We start from the raw sequence: 24,961 nt of genomic DNA, 5'->3' as shown, positions 1-24,961 counted from the left end.
TCTTAGTAATTCATTCTATTAATTTTGAAGTTCATTTCCAAATTTTGGCTACAGTCCTGCAAATATTTTTGCATGTGAATAATTTACTGGAAGTCAATAGCATTACTCAGACTCAGATAATAAGGATTTTGCTTTGGGCTCCTTGATCTTTGGTGAAGACTGATATCCTGCATATTTATTGAATTTTTATAAAACTTGAAGTGACAGTTACTTTGTCATAAGACTGAGCTTTTAGACATAATTAGTCCACAAATGTAAATAATTTCCAGTGTAAGCATGTTGGTTATGCCAGATGCCACAGTAGATGCTTTTGGTCCTGTATTACTTAAAAGGATTTGGTCATGAACGAGTGAGTTGTATTCACATAACTGAAGATTCCAGGTTTCTTAACATACATGATAGTGTTAAAAGAATATATGGGCCTATTGTTCAGAGTGATTATGCAGGTAAAAAGCATGGTGTTCCTTGAGTAAAAATATGATATCATATACTCATTTTTAACTGTATAGTATTTAAATGATTAAAACAAGATATTTACAAACACATATTAAAAATAAGAGGCACGTTGCCTTATGGAAGGACTTTAAAGGAATCTGTGGATCAAAGTGTTTCTCAGAAACAAGGAAACTCATCGTTGTGACTTATAATTGCACTTTATCCACATTTTGGATGCCTGACTCCTGGCATGGAATCACATAGCTTTGAGTGAGGCAGGGCCTGGTGAACTGGACTAAGGGAGTTTAGGGATGGCATGTGCCTGATGTCTCTGGTACCTGTCTGCCTCATTTGTGAGTTGTCTTAGCTTGCTAAAATGGCGCATCAGAAAAATAGAACTTCGCAGCAGATTGTCAGCAGATGAGCTTGAGACTGCTTCCAAAGTTGAACAAGAAGTACCCACAGGAAAAGGTAGGTATCTAAGAATAATGCTTGTGACAACTAGGAGGTGGATGTTGTATTATTCCTCTCCTTGATTGACTTTTTGTGCTTATTTAACTGGCCCCCTTCTGAGATGTACGGTGGATAAGCAGCTGCAGCAGAACAGGAAGCATGGAGAGCCCTGGGCCCCAGGGTGGTTCAATGCAGCATCCCAGTCTGCTACCCTCCATTCATGCTTCAGTCATTTTCTTTCCAGAAGAAAGGAAAGGTCATGCAAAAGAACATCTGTGTGGTCCCTCACTGCATCACAGTCACCAGGTTTCTTTCTATTGAAATTAAACTGTCATGAATTGTTTTGCTTTTATGTTTTTTTCAGGATAAGTTAAGATCTCATGATGTTATATCTTTTCCTGCTATACAGGGAAATGTACATAACAATGGAAAATATTTCCTCAATGTTATGCTTTCAAAAGATATTCCTGCTATTAGTAGATTTAGGAATCCCAGGTTTCACTGACCTTCCATTCATCTTGTTTTGTTTTTTTGTTATTTTTTTCCATGAAACATACAGTTGAGACTTGTGTTGCTCAGGTCTCAGTGTTGGCGTTTTCATACTTTCAGAAATGACATAGCAGTCTGCCACCTGTCCTTGGGACCCTTGGGTTTGTATGTGTTTCCAGTTCATGAGGATTTTCCAGTTGTTTCTATACTTTTTTTTTCACTGAGTGAAAGTTCCATATAGGCAATTAGAGGGAAAAAAAGTGCCTTCGCAAGGTAAAAGTTAAATGTTCCTATTTGTGTTTCAAGGCCACTCTGTACCCAACCTGAAGAAAACAGGTCTTGCCAGTAGGTAGGGATTGTTTACATAAAAGACTTGTTCTTTTCTGTCCTGAATTATTAAAGAGCATGGTCAGAAGTGGCCACGTTGATTTGGACGCTGTAATTGTTACAATAACTAGTTTGTTTTTTCATTTGTTTGTTTTCCTGGTAGTAACAGGAGTTGTGTTATTCCAGCTAGTTTCAGTCTTGGGAAACTTTTTTTTTTCTCTGAAAAGTACATTTAATTTAGTTTTCTTACTGCTCTAAATATTAAACAGCACTACACAGAAATCTCTATGCATCATTCCTCCAGTGGTTGCATGGTGGTGTGATGGGGAATGCATATGATTTCAGTCTGTAAAGCAATCAGAAAGATAGTGCATCCCTTAACAAGTCAGAGTCCAGTTTTCACATATTTGCTCTTTCTGAAGTGCATCTGTATTAGTAACAGAGTGACAACATGATTGTTAAAGAATAGATCACTATTTTTAGATGTAAACTTTGCTGCCAAGTCCTTCCAGTTGCAACTGACTTCAGTAGATAATCTGTCTGATCTAGAGATCACCTCTTACTTCCGAACAACAGTTCCTTTCAAGTGTTGATGGCAGCTCCAGATATACTGTGTTCCTAGAGGTGGAATCAACAATAACATAGGTGAAAGCTGTCTCTGCGTTGCTGTATGTGCGGTTCAGTTGCTATGACCACAGGAATGCAGGTTGGTCATGCAGAACAAGGCTGCATCACAGACACACTTCAGAATTCTGGCAGCCTGGAGGCACTATGCTCCAAGAATGATAAATAAGCTTATTCTGAAACAAGCATTAAAAAAGTTAAAAATGCCTAAAATTCAGGGACATAAAAGTGTGAAATTGCTCTGAATATTTATAAAGTATGCTTATGTACCTACAGACCTTCTATGTCATCAGTGCATTTCTCACTTCCTACTCTCTTTGAGAGTAGAGATAATGCCAGAAAAGAAAGAGGAGGAAATTGCCAGACAAGTAAGACCAGCATAAACCTACAAAGCAGCCGTTAAAGTTAAGTACTGCTGATTGGTGGTATAAATCTGTGTGTTTGGGTACAGCTATTGCACCTGCTCATGCTTTGAGCCTCAAACTTTTGAGTCCTGTAAATCGTGTTTTTAGACGATGGTGGTTCACATGAAGACACATCTTCCTGTGTTATGATCTATCAACAGCAACATGGCTATTAACACTGATGCTTTGGAGCAGGGCTCAGCCTTCCTGATGTGGATGAGCACAGGATTTCAGAAGATGCTGAACAGGCTTGTTGTTCATGGGTGTTTGAAAACTCCAGCATCATAACGGGAACCGAGCTCTTAGATCTAGGTTCCTCATCTATGTTCACTCATCCTTGCTCAAGAGCTCTCCATTTGTAATCTGTAAAGAACTTTCATCTGTTTTCTGTAGGAGTTTTGCTTTCTAATGAGATTAAAAGTGTGCTAAAGTAATCTTCACTGTGTATGTGAGGCCAGGATTTTGCAATGAATTTGAATTTGTGGCATACAAAGAACAGCTGATGTAATGTGATCATAGGTAACTATTTCTATGGTGTTGAAATACCACAGTAAAGAAAAGGAGTTAAGACATTCTGATTTGGAAGAATAACATGTCTTCCTTATAACACTTTAATTGGTTTTTAGAACATGATTTTTCTTCATGGTGATTTTCTGATCTGTGTATAAAGGTGAATAATTTCATGATATAAAATAATAAACAGCATTAAGAAAAATATAAATAAAACAAAGTCATTGTATGCAATTATAATTGAGGATGTTGGGGTTAGATAAAATAGTTGTAACTGATGAATAGTAAATTAAAGGAATAGTTTATATGAGTAATCTTTGTGATAAAAGTTGTGTAGTTTTGGAGATGCTTATGAGAAATTTCTACTGGGAAGTTCTTGAAAATAATGTGTTTAGGGTTTGTTTCTATGCTTAGACTCAGCCCTGCACTGGACTTTTTGTATGTCTGATTTCGCCAAAAGATATCTAAGAACTTGTAACAGAAACTACCTGTGAAGTTTCACTTCCTGGGGATAAGAGGAGATTGTGGAAGAGATTCTGAGCAGTGAATCCCCAGCATGGAAGCAGAATTCATTAATCCTGTCCTGAGAGAGGCTCACATTATTTCTGGAAAAAAAAAAAAAAAATTGATTCAGAAGCTCTCAACTTGTGGATAATTCATTATACGATTCATTTCTGAAACTCAGCCCTCATTCTGCCTTGTCTGTATTGGCTATGCTTAGATAATGTGTGAAATGCTCTGTCTTTTGAGTAGATCAACAAGAAGGGTGGGTGAGCCATGGAATATAATAGGGAAACAACCCTTGTCTCATTATTTTTGTTATAGGAACAAAAATGCCAAACTGCCATTTCCTGAGACCAATTATATCAGGAATTCCATGCAATTCTAAAGGTTGCTGTTGGTTAAACTGCTCTTGAATTCTGGGCAGGGGCTTTGAGTGTAATTTAGAAGATGCCCTATCTCTAAGCAGTTAAATATCACCTGTCTTTCATATTTGATCACTTCTATCGTCTCAGCTTTCTTTTACCAAGCATATCAGTGCAAACCACAAAGATGAAAAACCAATGTTACCACTTCCTGTGATCCTCTATGCAGAAACCTGCTCTTTGCATTATAAAACAGTTTGTCCCACAGTTTCAAAGAACTGTTTGTTGGTCTGTCTCCACTCATGTGTGACATCGTTCTTGTGAGAGGAAGCGAGAAGCTGTGAAAAAAAACAGATCTTATTTGAATTAAGATTATTTTCTGCTGTGCTGAATCTTTCCAGTCCTCATACACCCAATATTCAGGATGTGTGTGTACATTTTAAACAAAGACTTTGGGCACGTTTTTTCTCACACGTTTGGTTAATGGGATAATGAAAATCTGAAATTTTATTTTCTTCTCTTTTTTCCTCCCTGTTTTTTCTTTAGTTAGTTTTGGATATGAGTCTAATTTTTTAAAAGCTAAAGATTAGTTTTTTCTAGCTTAACTGACTAATACCATGAAAAGACTTACAAGCTTGACTAACTGGCAGTCTACAGAATCTACATCTTCCTTAGTATATTTAAAATTCTCTCTACATAGCCTCCAGGTATCTCAATTACCCAATCTCTTTTCCATGACTGTAGTCCTTGGGGCCAAGGTAATCATATTTATGGTGTCATTAAAAATTCCTAGACTCTTAAGAACAAAGAAACCATCTGAATATGAGGCAATAGAACTGATCAAACATGGAAGATGGATGATGTTAATCTGCATGAAGCATCTTATAAAGTAGAACCAAAGATAACAGATTATCTTTCTCTTTCCTTTCATGAACAGATGAATTTACTTGGGTATCCCATAGCTTTTTACATCCAACAAATCTGTATGAATCTTGCTTTAATTATGTTAATTTTGAAGGATTTTAGAAAAATTGTTTAAATCCTGTTTCAGCAGAAACTTTGAGATAAGTACATATTCCTTAGCATACAAACAGAAGTTTGTAACAGTATACAGGAAATAAACATTAGAGGGCAGTACGTTAAGTTATTATTTTAGTACAGTAGGGTTAACATTTGTATTTCCAAAGCATATACTTATTAAACAGTCACAAGAGACCTGTGAACACCAGAGGATGTGAATTGAAATAATGCATTACAATAAATTTTTAAAAAGGGATACTGCTAGACAGTCAGTGAGACTATGAGGTAATTGTTGCCAGTGTAGTTAACTGTTCTTCAGATCTGCTGTAGATTTTTTGACTGTACTATTTCAGCAGAAGGCACAACAAGCATGTGAACGTTCAGATAAATACATCGTACTTGCATCGGCAGTGACTGGCACCCCTCAGTTATCAACAGCCTACAATTTGATTTTTCTAGATTGGAGTCTTAGCAAAGTGGGATTCTAAAGTAACTCCTGTAGAAAACATTAATGAACTGACTGGTGATGATCAATAAATCTTTTCTGTATTTGATGTCTATGATTCTTTGAAGTGTTTTATATTAAAAAAAAATGCTATTATCACTTAATAAATAAAATACTACATTACAGTACAGTATTGGTGCCCTAACCTGTAGTACAGCCTTTTAAATGCATGATAAGTTTTACTGAACAGGAAAAAAACCAACAGCAACTAGCAGGCATTCTAAGGTTATGTTGTACAACTATCTCTTTTAAATCCAAAATGTCTAGAATAGAAAAACAAATAAAAATTTAATAAGCATTAATCATCTTTCATCAAAGTATATCAGGAATACAATTTTAGTCTAATATTTTTTCATAGATGAATTAATTATATAAATAATTGAAATATTTCCCGAATTGTTTCATTCAGTTATAAGTTTAAAATATAATTATTTTCCAAATGTTTGGTATAATTTTCTGAAGCATAACAATTCGACCTCTACTTGGGTAGAAATACGATGTGATTTACGAGTGTGGTCTGGCTGATTCAGTTTCTCTGTCACCATTTCATAGGAACAAACTTACCTACAAGTCAGAAAACATAAGAAAAGGCAGATCTGTCATCTTCCCCAACATAGTTAAATCAGGAAAAGGAATGCAGCCAGCACATCCAAAGGTAAGAAAACTGTAGAACTCAGAAGTCAGAGGCATTAACTTAGCAATAGTTCAAAATGCTATAGTGCTTCACTGTATTAAAATTAGATAACAATAGGCAGCAATTGATCAGGGCTAGATGGTATATAACCAACCAAACCTCCTTCTTTTTCTGTGCTCCTTATGAAGGCCAGTACAAATAAGATCTTGTACTTGAAGCAGTGCAGGAAAATCTGACTTCCTGCACTTTAAACCAAACCTTCCTCTAAGGAGTGGGAGAGGATCCCTAAGGTTGCAGGGTGTGCAGTACCAGCTTGGCTTGCTCAGTCTCCATTACATATTTGATTGCTGCGTCAGGAAGTTGCTTCTTTCCTGATTTTGCCTGCATAGGCTGTTCAGAAGAGAAAAGGAGGCGGATCCCACCTTCTTCTGCAGCCTGGTACCTCATATTCAGTGCATTGCACCTCCCATCTTCCTCTAACAGGAGGAGCTGCTGTTGCTATTCAGCCCTAATATTAAAAAAGGCATAACTTCTGTGACACAGCCAGCATATTCTTGACCACCTACTACTGTTGTTGTCAAAGATTGTCCAAAGATTTCTGAGGTGTGTTGGTCTGTCTTCTTGATGGCTGAAGGAGACCCCGAGGTTTATTGACTGGGGGACCTGCTAACTGTGGGTTCTCTGAGTGGAAACAAAAATTCATAGTAATAATGCAAGATCTTTAATCCTGATTCTCACATTCTCACATAATCCTCTCTTCTCATCTTTTTTTTTTTTTCTTTTTTTTTCCTGATCCGGGCTTACACAAATAATAGAAAACAAAGTTGTCATTCTATGTAATCATTCATATATTTTAAACACCGCTAGTAGGTAAAATGCGTTGTGCTGCATTACATGTCTTGAATTGTTATAAAGGGGATTGGAAGGATTTTGGTGAAGGACCAGGAGACCAGTGATGATCCAATGTGATGGAAGTAGTTATTTTTGTTGTTGTTGTTGTTTTGTTTTGTTTGCTTTGTTTTGCTAAATGGCATTGAAAGTGAAGGAATCAGTGGTTGAGAGAATTGTGGAGGTGGCAATAGAATATGAGTGAGAGAAAAATTCAAAATGGTATAAATTTTGTATTAAATTTGACATGAGGGACAACTTCCTCATATCAATAGTTTCACAGGTGTCTAGAACCCTGAGAGTGCAGAATGGAGGCTTTGATCTTAAATGAGCTCTTTTAGTTAATGACAGTATTCCTAATGTCAATACATTCTTGGTCCTAAGTCTTTAAATATGGAATTGATAGCTGATTTCACAATACTGTGATTTCTATTGGGTGTTACTTGTGATTTTCACTTTTGCTAGATTAGTCAAGTCCTTCTGAATTATCCAAATTGTGATCATGGTCATTCTAGGCAGCAAAAATAATCTCTGCTTCAGTGTTGACAATTATTCTTTTACTTATTGTCAGGGTTTTGGTATTGTTTTTGATCTGCTGTTCTCATGTTCCTGGGGAAAATCAGTGATCCAATGAACTGGCTGCGGGAAGTATTAATGCTTGTTGAACCTTCCTATTGAATAGCTGCACCGTGTGGAATGTGAAAAGAACAGGATGTAAAGTAGAGGTTAAACAAGTTCCTGCTACTTACAACAAATTCTCTTGTGCCTTGTCTGGCTGCCCCCATCCATTTCATCTGCCTCTGTGACAGAGCCATACAGACAGTGTTACGCAAACAGGATAGACTTATGAAAGAAGGTTCAGGTGTGGTCATAAAGCAAAGGCAGAATTTACTAGGAGCTGGCTGAATTTAGGCTATCTGCAAAGGAACTGTAAACGTGAAGTGGGAAGTTCCTGGAAACGTTTAAGTCAGTATGATACAGATTTAGCACTGAATAGTTTTGAAACCATAATTTAAAGAAAAAACATGATCTGTATGGGATATATTTTCTGTCTCTAATACATATGATTGCATACAGAAAGTCTGATTCTCCTCATTCATCAGCTTTGTGCACTATATCTTCATTAGCCCCACTGAGGTTATAATAAATAATGTGATTATAGTGTTCACATTCTCTCCTGATCTATGTATGCTTTGGAACATGAGTGAGCTCATCTCTGAGCTCCCCCTTTTGGTTTGCTTTGATTCATAGTTCTTGCCAAAGAAATCCGGAGGCAGATTTTTCCAGTTGCTCTTGAAAGGGTGGGGATGTATGTTATTAAAGTGATGTGAAGCATTCTGTCCTTCATTTATAACAGCCAGCCTGTTCCTAAGTGGGAGCTGTGCCTAGCTCCCAAATTTTGATCAGTATAATTCCTGAGCTGTATTACCCATCATATACTGCAGTAACTCTGTGCATCTCCCTGTAAGGGAAAAAAGAGTTTATGACCAAATTTTGGTTTTGCTAACATGTAATATGACATATTACTGTTCTGATTATCATATTGTTACTCTGTTGTTGAATTTGCAGGGGATATCTTTGACAGAGGGCAAGAAAATTAAGGTTATTGTCCAAAATGTGAGACAACTGTGGTAATATCAGTAAAAAGACAGATAAGCACAAACTGCCTGTATATCATAGAATCATAGAATGGCTCAGGTAGAAAGTGACCTTAAAGATCATCTAGTTCAAAGCCCCCTGCTATGGGCAGGGGCACCTCTCACTAGACCAGGTTGCTCAAAGCCCCATCCAACCTGGCCTTGAACACCTCCAGGGATGGGGCATCCACAGCCTCTCTGGGCAACATGTTTCAGTGCCTCATCACCGCTCTGAGTGAAAAATTTCCTCCTAACCTCTAATTTAAATCTATCCTCTTTTAGCTTAAAACCATTCCCTCTTGTTCTGTCATTATCTGACTGAGCAAAAAGTTGCTCTCTGTCTTTTTCATAAGCCCCCTTTCAGTATTGAAAAGCTGCAATGAAGTCATCCTGGAACCTTCTCTTCTTTAGGCCGAACAGCCCCAGCTCTCTCAGCCTTTCTTCAGAGGAGAGTTGCTCCAGCCCCTTGATCATCTTTTTGGCCCTCCTCTGGACCCATTCTAACAGCTCCACATCCTTCTTGTGCTGGGGGCTCCAGACCTGGTTGCGGCACTCCAAGTGAGGCCTCAAAATGGCAGAGCAGAGGATGACAATCACCTCCCTCGACCTATGGCCACTCCTCTCTTGATGCAGCCCAGGATGCAGTTGGCCTTCTGGGCTGCAAGTGCACACTGCAGGCTCATGTCGAGCTTTTCATCCACCAGAATCCCAAGTCCTTCTCTGCAGGGCTGCTCTCAAGGAGTTCTTCACCCAGACAGTCCTCATGTCCAGGATTGCCCCAACCCATGTGCAGCACCTTGTACTTAGACTTGTTGAACCTCATTAGGTTCACGTAGGACCACTTCTCGAGCTTGTCCAGGTCCCTTTGGATGGGATCCCTTCCTTCTGTTGTATCAACCGTACCACTCAGCTTGGTGTCATCTGCAAACTTGCTGAGGGTGCACTCAATCCCACTGTCTATGTCACTGATAAAAGTATTAAACAGTACTGGTCCCAGGACAGACTCCTGAGGGACACCACTCGTCACCGGCCTCCACCTGGACATAGAGCCATTGACCACCACTCTCTGGGTGCAGCCTTCAAGCCAATTCCTTATCCACTGAGTGGTCCACCCATCAAATCCATCTCTCTCCAATTTGGAGATGAGGATGTCTTGTGAGATTATGTCAAAGGCCTTGCAGAAGTCCAGTCCAGGTAGATGATACTGGTCGGTCTTCCCTTGTCAACTGATGCAGTTGTAAGCAGTGATATTGCAGTTGTGACACAGAAGTGTTTAGGTTGGAAGAGACCTTCTGAAATCATCTAGTTCAACTTCAGTTATTCTTTGTATGACAACATAGAACAGCTAATTTAATAGTTCTTCTTTGAAATCTCCCTAATATTCTGTGTCTTGATAATGTGCATGAAGAGAGTATTACTAAAATATTTCCTCTAAATCATAGGAAAGCTTCTTAGTTAGATATATAGTTCTCCTGAAATAGTACTGGGACATAGTTTCTAGCATATTCCTCATTTCCAGGAAAAAGTGAGGCAAAATATGTACTTAGCTTTTTTTCTTAAAATTTAAACTAACAGTAGCAATACACATGTGCCAGGTATGGACTTCTTGGCACATCATCTTTAATACGGTGAGATTAATGTATTAAAACTGAGCATGTGTACTGAGATACAGTGCACATACTGGGAGGTCCCAGTCCACTGGTGGCTAGCAAACGTGATGCCCATCTACAAGAGTTGCCCGAGGGTGGACCTGGGAAACTATAGGCCCGTCAGTCTGACTTCGGTGCCAGGGAACTCATGGAGGAGATTATCTTGAGTGTCATCGTATGGCCCTTGCAGGGCAACCAGGCGATCAGGCCCAGTCAGCATGGGTTTATGAAAGGCAGGTCCTGCTTGACGAACCTGATCTCCTTCTATGACAAAGTGATGTGCTTAGTGGACAAGGGAAAGGCTGTGGATGTGGTCTACCTTGACTTCAGTAAGGTTTTTGACACCATTTCCCACAGCATTCTCCTCAAGAAACTGGCTGCTTGTGGCTTGGACTGGCATATGCTTCATTAGGTTAAAAATCGGCTGGGTAGTTGGGCTCAGAGTTGTGGTGAATGGAGTTAAATCCAATTGGAGGCCAGTCACTAGTGGAGTCCCCCAGGGCTCAGTGCGGGGGCCAGTCCTCTTTAATATCTTTATCAATGATCTGGATGAGGGGATCGAGTGCACCCTCAGTAAGTTTGCAGATAACACCAAGTTAGGTGCGTGTGTCGATCTGCTCGAGGGTAGGAAGGCTCTGCAGGAGGATCTGGATAGGCTGGACTGATGGGCTGAGGCCAGCTGTATGAAGTTCAACAAGGCCAAGTGCCGGGTCCTGCACCTGGGGCGTAACAACCCCAAGCAGCGCTACAGGCTGGGAGATGAGTGGTTGGAAAGCTGCCTGGCAGAGAAGGACCTGGGAGTACTGGTTGATAGGCAGCTGAATATGAGCCAGCAGTGTGCTCAGGTGGCCAAGAAGGCCAACAGCATCCTGGCTTGTATAAGAAGCAGTGTGGCCAGCAGGGCTAGGGAAGTGATTGTCCCCCTGTACTCGGCTCTGGTGAGGCCGCACCTCGAGTACTGTGTTCAGTTTTGGGCCCCTGGCTACAAGAAGGACATGGAGGTGCTTGAGAGAGTCCAGAGAAGGGCAACAAAGCTGGTGAGGGGTCTGAAGAACAAGTCTTGCAAGGAGCAGCTGAGGGAGCTGGGGTTGTTTAGCCTCAAGAAGAGGAGGCTCAGGCGTGACCTTATCACTCTCTATAGGTACCTTAAAGGAGGCTGCAGTGAGGTAGGGGTTGGTCTGTTCTCCCACGTGCCTGGTGACAGGACGAGGGGGAATGGCCTAAAGTTGCGCCGGGGGAGGTTTAGGTTGGATGTTAGGAAGAACTTCTTTACCGAAAGGGTTGTTAGGCATTGGAATGGGCTGCCCAGGGAAGTGGTTGAGTCACCATCCCTGGAGGTCTTTAAAAGACGTTTAGATGTAGAGCTTAGTGATATAGTTTAGTGGAGGATTTGTTAGTGTTAGGTCAGAGGTTGGACTCGGTGATCTTGGAGGTCTCTTCCAACCTAGATGATTCTGTGATTCTGAGATTGTGTCAGTACCAGGATCTAGTAAAGTCTGTAAGCACTTACTACTAAAGTACACAGAGACACTTGCACACTTTAAATTAACTGTGCCAAAATATCTTAGTGAATCGGTGCCTGAGACTGGCAATTACCTTCTGTCCCTCCCACAGAGGTAGTGTTTAACCATGCTATTCAAGTTGGAGGTGATGGGCCAGTTTGATAACAGCACACAAAATGCAGGCAGCAGCCTGAATCCCAGGGGTTTCCTGTGGTATCCAGGCACTGAAAAATCTCTCTCTAGGTTGGTGATTGCCAGCTGATGACACACATCAATATCAGGGGTGAATCAAGTTGGTCTCCCAGGCTTGCTCACTTGTCCCTTTTGCCAAACACGAGTGTTGCCAGGAACTGTTAACTCCCTGAGGAGGTTCAGGGGGGATGGTAGTGCTTCTACTATCGGAAACAGTTCAGACCCTTCTTGTGCCTTATGCTCCTTCATCCTCATGCTATATTACCTGTGTACCTCTGGCTGTAATTGTAGTGCTGTGCCTCTTCAGAGGCTCAGTGCTACTTCTGGTCTGGGGAAGGAGCTGGACATGGACTCCTAAATGACACACTGGATGAGAGCAGGAGGAACTGGACAGCAGCAAACTACCTTGCTAATAGTGCACCAGCATTTCTGAAATGCCTAAGTGTCTTCATCATGTACAGCAATAGATTTTTGCCTCTAAATTCTGTAGCTAAATGTAGATACCTTGCAACATATAAAAGTAGATACCAGCAGTAGGTAGTCCAGCTTTCCTAAATTAGGTCCCCGGGGTTCATGTACAGCCCTTGCAGGAAGGCAGAATGACTCAAAACATCCAAAGGGAGCAACTCAGAGTTAGTCAAAAGCAAACTGTAGGCAGAGGGATGTCCCCAGAAGCTGCATCTTGACTTTACGTACCTCCACATAATCATTAGATCTGCTTAGGAAGATCATTAGATCTTCTGAGGAAGAACAGCATTTACAGTATATATATATATACAGTATACCCTTGGTTCCTCCTTCCATACAATTGCACCTTGCATTGCACCTTTATCTGCCTGCCTAACAGAATGAGAAATTTGATGCAATTCCTGACTATATAACCTGTGTGCATTTTTTTCATTGTTTTTGTATATACAGTTACTGGACCTCTCAAAGCAGCAGGAAATCCATCCACTGAGGCACAATTCTCTCAATTATGGCAAGTAAGAAATTGGAGGAAGTAATCAAAGTTAATGCCCAAGTGAAGTGCCCAGCTGTAAAGAAGTGTTCCAGCTGCTTGTCTGTATATAGGCTTGTCTATATGTAGCCAAGGGTTTTGCTCCATACAGGTAGCCACAAGAATCAGAGGTGTAGTGAATGATACATACTAGCAGCATGCAAGCAAAGGGGGGGGAAGAGGTAAGGGAGTGGAGGCCTTGAATAGTTGAATGTGTGCTTTTAAGGAACAAGTGATTTAATTGCAACCAACCATATCCTGGGCTGTATCAAAAGCATGACAGCAGGTCGAGGGAGGTAAAGCTCCCCCTCTACTCTGCTCTTGTGATACCCCACCTGGAGTACTGCATTCAGTTCTGGGGTGCCTGGCACAAGAAGGACGTGGGCATATTAGAGCTAGTCCAGAGGAAGGCCATGAGAATGATCAGAGGACTGGAGCACCCCTGCTAGGAAGACAGGCTGAGGGAGTTGGGGTTGTTCAGCCTGGAGAAGAGAAGGCTCCGGGGAGACCTTAGAGCGGCCTTCCAGTACTTAAAGGGGGCCTACTGGAAAGATGGGGAGGGACTTTTTGTCAGGGAGTGTGGTGATAGGACAAGGGGGGAATGGCTTCAAACTAAAAGAGGGAAGATTTAGATTCGATGTTAGGAAGAAATTCTTTACTCAGAGGGTGGTGAGGCACTGGAACAGGTTGCCCAGAGAAGCTGTGGATGTCCCATCCCTGGAAATGTTCAAGGCCAGGTTGGATGGGGCTTTGAGCCACCTGGTCTACTGGAGTGTGTCCCTGACTGTGGCAGGAGGCTGGAACTAGATGATGTTTAAGGTCCCTTCCAACGCAAACCATTCTATGATTCTGTGTTTCTATGATTTTACTTCAGGCACCCTCTGTATGAAGAAATGAAGTGTTTTTGATGGCAGTGGAAGAGGTGTGGCCTATGATTAGCAACAGGGTCCTAGAAACTTCTAGGGAGATAAATAAATTCATGATAAATAATTTGCAAGACTGACATGAAAATATTAGTCTAATGTATATTGGAAAGATACAGGAGAACATGCAGTATCAGCGGCATCGTTGCTTGAATAGGCCTGAGGTCTATTCAGTGGATATTATATCCATTATGAAGTGGGCAAACATTTAAACTCTGTAGGAGATGCTGTAAAAGCAGAGAGCTCTGTGACTTTTAACTTCTAGGAAGGTGGTACTGTTCTCAAGGGACTGTGACACACATGGTTAGTCAGCAAATTGGGAAATCTGGACCACATCCTGCTCAGACTTCCGTTTGCTATATATACCCATCCAGTTATTCACAACTGCAAATCAAATTATGACCTTTCAGGAGGTATAAATTAAATTTACATGCAGACTCAGCACCTCTTAACATCTGTTGTTTTCCTGCTGGCATATTTGCTCTAGCAGTGTGCTGATGTCAGGCCACTGCCATGCACCATGTATGTGCTGAGCAATAATAAGAGATGGTGCAGATTCGCTTACTTGTCTCTCTCCTCCCAAATCAGTATGACTTTTTCAAGTGTTGAATGAGAGCCAATTTGTCCTCTCCTGACACCTCCAAATTAATTTGGCATGTATCATAACCTATACTGAAGTGATCAGTTATTTGGCATCTTTTGATTGTGAGGTTCATAAGTGTTTGTGAAAACTAGGAGGAGTCATAACAAGTTTCCCAGTGCTTGAATGACAGCTCACTTTTCTGTTGTTTGCTTAGTTCATAGTGGCTGTGCTTCAGAATCTGAGGAATCATCCATCTTTCTCTAGACTTCACAAAAAACTTATTTGATTTGATTTCATACAGTTTCTCCATTTCCCATTCCTTTTCCTGTCTGATTGGAAAGCTCTAAATTTGTCTCCTAGAAGCAGAACACTTCACTGATGTGAACTGTAGCAGAATATGAAGGCAAAGGCAGAATTTGTTCATTATAGTCTTCACAGTGCAAGCTGTTCCTTTTTTTTATTTTTATTGCAGAATCTCCCAAAACAAAATCTTTGCTGCTTCTCTGAAATCTTTCTCAAGCTTTGAGATTCTGTTTGTTTTTGAAGAAGAGGTATAGTGTTCAGATTTTTATTTTTAATATTAAAACAATTTGGGTTTTTGACTTCTTGGCATTTAGATTTTCTTTTCCACTTGTCTTTATTTAATCCCTCTCTTTCCCCTCCTCCCATGTTGTTTTGTTTTGTTTTTTTTTTCAAATTTACAAAGAAAATAAAAATTGATTAAGAAGAAAATGTAACTTCAGTGAAACAAGGATCGAATAATATATAAAATTATAAACTTATAAGAAATGTAAATGGTATTAATTTCAGAGTTTTCCAAAAGGAGACTTGGAGATTTCTCATTTTTATTCCAAACCCACTATGGCTTTATTGTAATAAGCTTGTGTTGTTCTTCTGCTTTTTTAAATCTTTCTTTCACTTTGACTAAGATTTTGTTTGCATTTTTTGCTCTTTATGAAATGTGAATTGCTTTATCATTCTTCAAGAAAAGTACAGAAAATAATGAAGTGAGACTAAGTGTTAGTTATTCCCCCATGGAGCCTGTCAGGAGTGCAAAAATAGATTACAGCATGCTGAATACAAGATCACTGAAGTATTATCCCTTCGTATTCCAAGCAAAAGCCGCTCCTTCTGCAAGCATTTGTTTCGCTGATGGAGTATCTAAAAGGCTGCTAGAGCCCATAGAGGATTAAAGCCTAAGCAGAAACAGAACTACCTAGAAATAGTCACTCCAAGATCACAAGTATTTTTGAGGGCTAAGAGGAAACCATGAGTGAAATGCATGGGGACACTCTTTGGATTTACAGTAAAACTCTATGAATTTTATGAATTATCTTTGTATTACCTTCATTATAGAGTTTGATTTTAGCAGAACTAAATCTATGTCTGAGTCTTTGAAAAAGGAATTAAAAAAAAAACAAAACAGGAAGAAAAAAAAAGAAAATGATGCACCTTGTGATGCCTCAAGGGATAGTTTTGCAATCATGCTGAGCCTAATTGATGAACATGTTGTGCTTGTGCTAGGTCCTCAAAGATTTCATAGCACGTCAGCAAATATGCTAATATTCTCAGTTTGGTTTAATATTACTTGGTTTGTGACAATGCTGTGGAACTATGGTAAAACAACATGTGATTTAATTCCAGTGAGCTCACCCATGAAAATCATCAAACGGCCCATGCTATTATTGATACAGGGGCACCTGTATGGCAGGGTTGGATTAGACAAACAGTAACATCAGGTTTAAGTTACAAGAGAACAATTTAATGGAGACAGATTTAAAACATGGAGCTTTGTCATTATGGGGAGAGAAAGAAGCAGCGAAAACTGCTGTGATTTCAGCTTCTTCAGTAACTCTTGTTTACGAATGAGAAGAAATAGAAGAATCCAGCCTAAGGTAATGATGGTTAGCATTTGTTTTTATTCTTTAAAGTACATACATTTGTATTAGGTTATGATATACCTCTTGTGTGGAATGGTAAACAAATACTAGAAAACAGAAGACAGTTTGATCAATTGTACTGTCTAGTATCAATTCCATATATTTTTTCAGGATTAATCATAATTTAATTTGTATGGAAAAGGGTAATTAACATATCACTTTTTAATGAAAACATTAACATTATTAATGATGTGAAGTTAGTTAATGCTTACATTTTTAAGTTGCAGGAGTATCTTACAGGTTTCTGTATAAATGTTAAGCAAGTGATTAACTTGTAGAATCTCAGAGTACTTAGGGTTCTGCAAAAGATTTCATACTGATCTTTTCATTTACATGAGAGGCTTTGTGGTTTATTAAAAATTTTAACTTATATGCTATAAACAGCTAGTCTATCTTATTTTAGAGAAAAAAAAAAGTGCTCTATAGAAAACCTGGTGAAATCTGCCTTTTAAAAAATGCATGTTTCTAAATTTAAACTTAACAAACATTTGATCATTTTTTTAAACTGACCTTCTACAGGAGAATCAATGTGAGGGGTTGTTCACTGCTGTGCTACCAATGTTATATTCTTATAACTCATCTGAAGTAATAAAGTTGTGAAATGAAGCCCCTGTTTTTCCTCCATTAGGAGGAAGCCATTTAGGAAGCCATCTAAATGTACAAGTGCATGCCTGATATCAATGGCATTTGGGAAGGTGTTTAGGAAGTGCAATTATGAACTATACAAGGACTTAGAGATCTTGATCCTTCCAGGCTACCATGCTAGCTTCTGCTTCACAAGAATAGCACAGGTGTTTCCTGCATATTACCTGCAAACTGGTAGAAAATAGCTGATGATATTTCTTGAAAGGAAAATCTTGCAGGTCTTTCAGGGCTTCATAGGAAAATAAAAAATACTTTTCTATCATGACAATGATCTAATTTGCTTATAATCTTTTTTTCCCTTATGACTTTTCAATGTGTTTAGGAGCTACGTTTTGTCTGTGTACCCCACTTGATTTAAATGAGCTTATCTGGTACATACCCAATTATCTGGTACATACCCAATTCCTGTTTCTCATGTGATTCCTCTTCGGTTTGTGAGTCCAGGAATAACCATATTTTCTGTTCTTGGAATAGTCCTAAGAACAGATTGGTGCTTTAGAAAAAAGTGTTTGAGCACTGATTTCTAGGCTAAGTCCTTTATTTGCCCAGTCTGTTTCCTAGAAATCATCACGTTGCTACAGTTCTGGTGGCTTTATACAGCCAAACAATTGTTTGGAAAATCCCCATGTACCCAAATTCTATCTAAATTCGGTCATGGACCCTTGCTCTGATGTTAGAAATTATCTTCCGAAGTTTTGATAATTATGTCCTTAGCTACACAGTGCTTAACTTCCTCATATGTAAAATTGCATTTGTGATTGTTATTTATCTTTAGAGCTTTTTTACACCTGAAAAGCATTATTAATTTATTTTTCTTGTTTGCTAATAGCAAGAGCATATCCCAACCATGATGGGAATTGTTAATAAGCTTTGGAGAAGCATCTTCGTAGCAAACAGTTTAAATGTTAGAAAGGTGAATTTATTATTTGCCAAGCTTTTGCATTTTCCCGTGGAAGACATACTCTAAAGAAGTCAGAAACTGTGCAACTGTTTTTTCCATTTCCAGTAAACTTGCCCTCGTTGGTTCATCTGGTGCAATCTTTGCCCAAGTTTATGCACACAAATCTTAAATCAGCCATTCCCTTTTCACTGGTTAAGCAGCAGTGTTATTGACATAGTTCATATGTTTTATTACAACAAATAAAACAGGAATGATTTAAGAAACATTAACTGTGTTTTCTGGCAACTTCGGGGACTTGTGGTATTCACTGTACTTGCTTCAGTCTGCAGTGGCAGCATTTTACTTTCTCCATTGCAATGGTCAAGCCTTTATGTAAGCCACTGCATGGACCTAGACACAAAGGGTTCAGTTTGTTGCCCCTTTGTATCTTCTGTCTTTAGTCAAATCAGTGGAATGACTGTGTAGGCAAGTAAAATGTTTTCAAATTAAATTTAGCATTTGGTATCTCTTTTGCATTAGTGGCACTAGCTCTACAAGGTGCACTGCAGTGCAGGAGGTGCATAGTGAAGTGTATAAAGAGCAGAATTTATCAGATCTAATTTTAGTGATATAAAAATTTGAGATACCTAATCTACATTACTTGCATAATCTCCTTCTCAAGCTGAGCCAACAAAAAGTCAAAGGCACTTCCACGGGGAACTTTGTTTACCTTGAACATTTAGGCTAAGTTGGAATGAATCTTCTTCCCACTCCAAAATGCCTAGTCCACTGAAGGGCAAGTTCTTTAATTCCTTTACCTCTAATATTATTTTATTTCACAGAGATGTTGCCAAACTTAATAGGATTGTAGTTAAGGGTTTGCCTATGTGATGATCACAGCCAGTGATGGCATCCATGAGGAATTTATCTACCATTGAACTTAAGCCCTTTAGTTAATTATCTGTCAGAAATGGGTATTTTGTTAATAGTTAGTTACAGAGACAAAGACCATAAATATTTCCTTCAAACTTCACAAAAATGCTTTGTAATTTATAGCTGAAACATTTTATGCATTTTTTTTTACTTCAAATGACTGCACTTTTACCTTTATCATGACTGGAACTTGGTAGTAATCCTGGCAGGTTTCTCTCACTTTGACAGTGTTGTTGAGAAATGTAACAGAAAACCTTACAGTAGTTTCTTGTGTTGAAAAAAATTAATTGGTCCTCTTCAGGCATGAGAAATAATGATCCTAAAATTTGTTTTTATTCCTTCATGACCTGACATGCACACAAAAAAAATTGAATATGCTTACAAGAATGTTATAAAATAATGAAAATAGAAAACATTATGAGGAACAGAAATAAAGAAAATAGAGGACATTCTTAATGGGGGACAGTTGAGTGTATGACCAGATCCGTCCTTTGCTCCCTTGTATGTAAACTATCCTAGGAATGTTAATAATTTCTTAACGAGTTAAGAGTCAAAACCTGAGATGGGACAATAAGGCCCAAAAGGTTGTGGAGATATGCAAAGCTGTCTTATACATCTTTTAATGAACAGCGTGGCTGCACTGCAAACAAACCAGAGGGAATGCAGTGTACAGCTTTCTGTTACGTACCCTGCCTCATATATCTAGCACCGCTGGTCATAAGAACAGAGTGCTGTGAGTAAGTGTGAGTAGTGGTACTTCCCACCTGTGTAGTACATATACTTGATATCCACAGTGGACTGGACTGATAACTTCCAGCATCACAAATGTATATTTTCACACCACATTAGCTAAATCCCTTCTCAATGACCTTTGTGAAAGCTACTCAGAAATGGTTGATATACCTGTGGGAGAAAATAGTTGGAGTTTAACTGGCTTTATGTGCACACACATGCCTGCTTGTCTGTGTATGTTTGTGTGGGAGTGATTTAGCTTAAACACACTTGATGCATATTCGTGCTGTTTCATTTGTATTCCAGCACATGGCACCTCCATGCATTCCTAGGGCTGAACCTGCACTGTTGGCATGACAGTCTGTGACGTTATTTGGCTAGACAATGAGAAGTTGTTTTTCTTGTATGTGAAGTGTAATTCTGGGGAGGATTTGTTGACTGGAGAGCTCCAATTTGGGGAGAATGGAGAAGTGGAAGTGATAGAAATGAGAGTGGTTTGCCTTTTAGGATGGTGCACCTCAACAATAGTATTAGGCAAGGGCATTGCTTGGACCTCCATGAGTGCAAAAGAATAGCTGTTTGTCCTTTGACAACACTGTGGAAAAACTCATTCCAGGAGCATCAGCAAAGGTGGCTGTCTTCTAGAATAGCTTCTGTGGGTGAGCATGTATCTCGTCTTTGTAAAGCATGATTTCTGAGTGCAAATAGAGCTATTCTGGGTTGTCGACAGATTTAGAACCGGCAGGGAACATGCCATTCCTTGACTGTATGAAGGAGGAAAGCACATGGTATTTTTCTGTCTTAGCTATTCCCATAAGATGTTGGGGAGATAGGAGCACTTCTACCAGTGCTCCCTCTCACATGCACAACACCCAAATGAGGTAAGGGCAGAGAAGCTCTGTATTGATGCTAACAAGAACCACAGACCAAGGTGCCGCAGTTCGGTCTTCAGTAAATGAAACGTCATGACCAATGAGAAATGAGCCCTTGAGGTATTAATCTATTTTCATTTTCCAAGCTGCCAGTCTCAGTGACTAGATTTAACTCAATGTATAGCAAGGTCTCTGTGACAAGTTTTGAAAAAATATGATTTCAAGTGGTTTTTGGTTTCACAAGCACACAATCTCAGTGAGAAAGAACAGACTGAGACAGCAAGGGGAACAGCCAATCCTGTTATATTTGTCTTTCTTATTACTGACTTGCCATGATAAATATGGAAAATTATATTTGGCTAGAAGGAGGCTGAGAAAGGGAACAGATGGCCACCAAAAGAATACTAGAGCAGCTAATAGTCACTGGCATATTTCCGGGATAAAAATTTAAATCTGAAGCCAAGCAGAAGGGTGGTTTTTTTTCTGATCAGGGTACTGTGTATGAAATTGAGCCTGCTCTGCTCTAACTAGATGAAGGTGGGCTTCCTGAAATGTGTTTTGCGAATGGAATAAACAGCCTCTGTCCTGCAATTAATGGCTCTTGCAGTTATGCTGACAGAAATAGTTGACAAGGTAAGGAAAATGTTTATTTTCCTGCTGTATTTTGAGAGAACAAGTATTTATTTGCTGTGGCTTTTGAATATACTGCATGATTTAACATTATGTTGCATTCTCTGTATGTATTGTATTGTTAATTCAATTTTGATAGTGGGCAGGTGTCCACTTAAACAAGGAGACTATGAAGTCTACTTTTTATATAGTTGTGCATTTTATCATTTCTAAAATTCTAATACATTTCTGATTTTTATGGTCAATTGAATACTAAAAAAAAAATAAGCTGACATTTTGGGTATTCTGAAAAAGTGTCACACTTTCTGATTTTGCAGAATGGTGAATGCTCAGTGCCTCTTCTGATTGCAAATTAGGTAGCGAATGGGGACACCGTTCTGTTTCTTGAGTGACAATTGGAATTAGCAAGGTAATAGCCAGTAATACGTGATTTGAAGGGCTGGAATAGCAGGAGATCATAGTTTGAGATTGGAGTGCACTATCTTAGTTGTAGGACAGGCCAAGTGTTACATGAGTACAACAGCCAGGACTGAAGTGGAATGGAATAGTAACAGTTGCTGCAGTTTTTCTTTAGAGTGCATCTGCCAGATTAAACCATGCACAACAGCTCAGCTGTAGTTCCCATTACTAAATGTACAGGATTTCGCTAGAGCAGCAGGTGATGGGTCATTTGGATCAAGACTATCAAGTAAGTCACTGTGCGGACTTAAATGATCAATCCATCTGCTCCCTTGTCAGGTACTGGAAGGACTGTTGTAGGCACGGATCAGTTTTTCCAATGGTAAATGTGTATGCTATTTAACTGTTTATTTTATGAGGGTTGGTCAGCTATTGATTTTAAGGTGTTTTGAATAAATTTCCCAAAGAGTACTGAAGAGCTCTACATCCTTAATAAGCAGTTTTAGAAAAAGAGAGGCAAAGAGAATCACAATTTTCTGCAATTAAAAAAAGGCACAGCCATGGGCTGATGGACTGATTTTGCTTTTGCAGTATTAAAGGAGAATTGTCTATCTCAAAATCTTGCTAATCTTTTCTGTAGTAAATAGAAATTAAATTCAGAATATATTCAGAATTATATTCAGAATAGATTCAGAATTCTGGCAGCGTCATGACCTGGAGCTCACGCACTTGCTTCCTTAGCTCTTGCTGAGTTTTAATGTAATTTTGTGAATTGATTATGCTATATTAGTAAATACAGTATATTTTGAAATTTATATTTAATAATATAGGTATCACTGCATAGCCTTTTTAAATTACTGCTAAGAAATAAAATGCCATTTTGGAGTGACGACTCTGCAATCTGTACAGGTATGTGAAGCCAACTGTATCTTTATTTGCTTTTCAGTGATGACTTTCTCTTTAAAAGCCTGGCATTGTATTGACTTGTAGTCAGAAAAGCACACAGCATTTAAGAAACTCTTTCTAAATGGAATGCAATGTTTTCATCAGGTCCAGAAACTGAAAAATAAAAATAGCTGGGAATAAAGTATGGATGAGGTGTGAGAAGAAATGTAATGTGTCCTAAAATCAGTAGTTGTATTAAGTCCAGGGTTGATACGTCTCGTATAGTTATGAGTGTGGATTCCAGACTCATCTTCTTGATAAATCTGGTTCTGCACTGAAGTGCAGGATATGTAGTTTACATGCAAAGTGTTTGTCTGTGAAAATGTTCCGGCAAATATTCATCTTTGGAAATTCACACGGGAAAATAGTGATCGCAAGGACATTTGGAGCACTGGGAGAAGTATATTGTGCTCTAGGTCATTCATATGTAGGATGCAGTAATCCAGTGTTTCTCTTTGGGGCAATTATTGTGGTTGTTGTCGGGAAGTTTTGAACTTATAGCGTATGATTCTTCAGACAGTGAGCCTAAAGGAAAGTGGCATGGAGTCCCTTTCACTGTGGCTAGGCTGCATCATGGCAGGTGTCTTATGGCCCATACAAAACACTAGCAGTACTCCTCCCATATGCAGACTTATTTTCATGTGGACTTACTGAAGCCCACTACAAAGGCCTTTAAATAACGATCCTCTGGCACTGATCCTGGCACTGGGTAGGATAAATGTCATCGCAAAGAGCGGTGACTTCTCTTCATCAGGTGCTCTGCACATTTAAGACTGTGTGACAGGTACAGGCCATGGAAGCCCTGGCTACAAAACAGGTAAAGGAGATACCGTGCTTTGTTGAAGTATGTTTAATCTTCAGCTTACATCCATAAGACAATTTTGGCCGAAAATTCGTTTTTTGAAACACTAAAGTTCCCTCCCATGCCTCCAAGTTCCTCTGTTTTTAGAGAAAATATTGCTTTTCTACCACTTCAAGAATCCTATAGTGGAATTGTTGTGTCTACTTGGTTAAAGATGATTTTTTTGACTATGAATGGAATGACATTACGTCTTACAGAGCCCAGAGACATAGAAGCATATTTGACCAAACCTGGTGAGGTTCACTTGAGTCTATAGAGCAGAGCTCCAAGCTGCTGTTGTGTTTCAATATCCAAATTATCTTACAGTTTTCTTCAATACACTGCAGTCTCATATTGGACAGAAATGTACAGTGCAATGCAATTTATGTTTATAAGAAAACTGCTGAAAGCACCAGCAGAATCTTAAAAATGGCAAGCTACTTAGCACTTTCCCCATGTTTCTTTTGCTATTATTGTAAAATTATCTCTCCTTTGGAACCAATTGGATTTTTTTCTTTATCTCAGTAAATTTAAACATTGATATGTGTTTTTATACCACAAGTTGAATTAGTATAATTCTGCTATTAACAATGGATGGGTTTACAATTTACTTTATGAGGCATTGTAAAGCTGTACTTGTAAAGCAGGCTCACTATATACTTTCAAGCACGTATTTTAAGGACGGCAAAGGTCCCTCTTCCCCTCTGTTGACCACATGGGCACATGAAGCACGCTGAGAAGCACAATAAGCAAAGCAAGCTGTCTCTGCACCTGCCCACAAAACAGCTGTTCAACTGGGAGGGGAATTGCCAGAAAGTAGTGTGTTTTCAGCAGCTTTTGTGGTCCTCTCTCAAACACTGTTTTGGCACAGATATTGCCACAAAGGAAAGAAACGCAAAAAAAAATAAAAAAAAATTTTGCATTTTTCCCCAGAGTAATTATTATTATTAAAAAAGCATCATCTCATATTTACAGTCTTCTTATGTGGATACATTTTCTCAGCCTCAGCTGACTGTTCAAGAGAATGATCATCTGGGATCTAACAGAGTCTTCCATCAGGTAGGTAACTCTTCAACTGACTTTAAAGAATACTTAAATGTTTGTTTCCTAAGAGATTCCACATAATAAATAAATCTGAGCATAGAAAAGTCCTGTATTCCCTGCCCTCTTCCATTTTTCCTGTAGCTGTATGACTTTGTCCCAAGTGCCTGAGAGTATTTTGGTTTTTGCTAGCTGTTCAATAACATGTGAGGCATTTCTCCTGCCCACGGCACTTTTGTCTCCTGAAGTTGTGATGAAAATTTCCCTGGAATCTCAGTTCTAAGGCTTTAAAGACTCTTCTATTGTATTGGAAAAAAATCTTATTTGTTCAAGATGGTTTGATAGAGAGCTTTGTTTCTTTGCTTTTTGAGAAAAATATCAAACCTTTCTGTTGCTGTCAAAAGTTTGAAAAATATATTTGTATCCTTTTCCCAGTACAAAAATTTCACAGGCTCATATGGGTTG

The 24,961-nt window shown here is 39.1% G+C and overlaps 1 protein-coding gene across 3 annotated transcripts in view; it reads left to right on the top strand.

Annotated features, from left to right (window-relative positions):
• Window positions 1-141: 141 nt before the first annotated feature.
• DYRK4 (dual specificity tyrosine phosphorylation regulated kinase 4) overlaps window positions 142-24,961 on the top strand; it is a 49,031-nt gene continuing 24,211 nt past the window's right edge. The window contains exons 1-2 of one of the 3 annotated variants that reach the window (XM_080570786.1): window positions 142-6,288; window positions 24,431-24,514. In XM_080570786.1, coding sequence (XP_080426912.1) covers window positions 6,268-6,288; window positions 24,431-24,514 — 105 coding nt within the window. In that variant the 5' untranslated portion in view covers window positions 142-6,267. Of the gene's footprint in view, window positions 6,289-15,950; window positions 16,534-20,898; window positions 21,274-24,430; window positions 24,515-24,961 lie in introns of those variants that run through there. The other 2 variants (XM_080570784.1, XM_080570785.1) reach the window with 2 other exon arrangements.

The sequence above is a fragment of the Anser brachyrhynchus genome, assembly GCF_964034855.1.
Source record: "Anser brachyrhynchus genome assembly, chromosome: 1".
Classification (NCBI taxonomy): domain Eukaryota; kingdom Metazoa; phylum Chordata; class Aves; order Anseriformes; family Anatidae; genus Anser; species Anser brachyrhynchus.
This window is presented reverse-complemented; position numbering and strand designations above follow the sequence as displayed.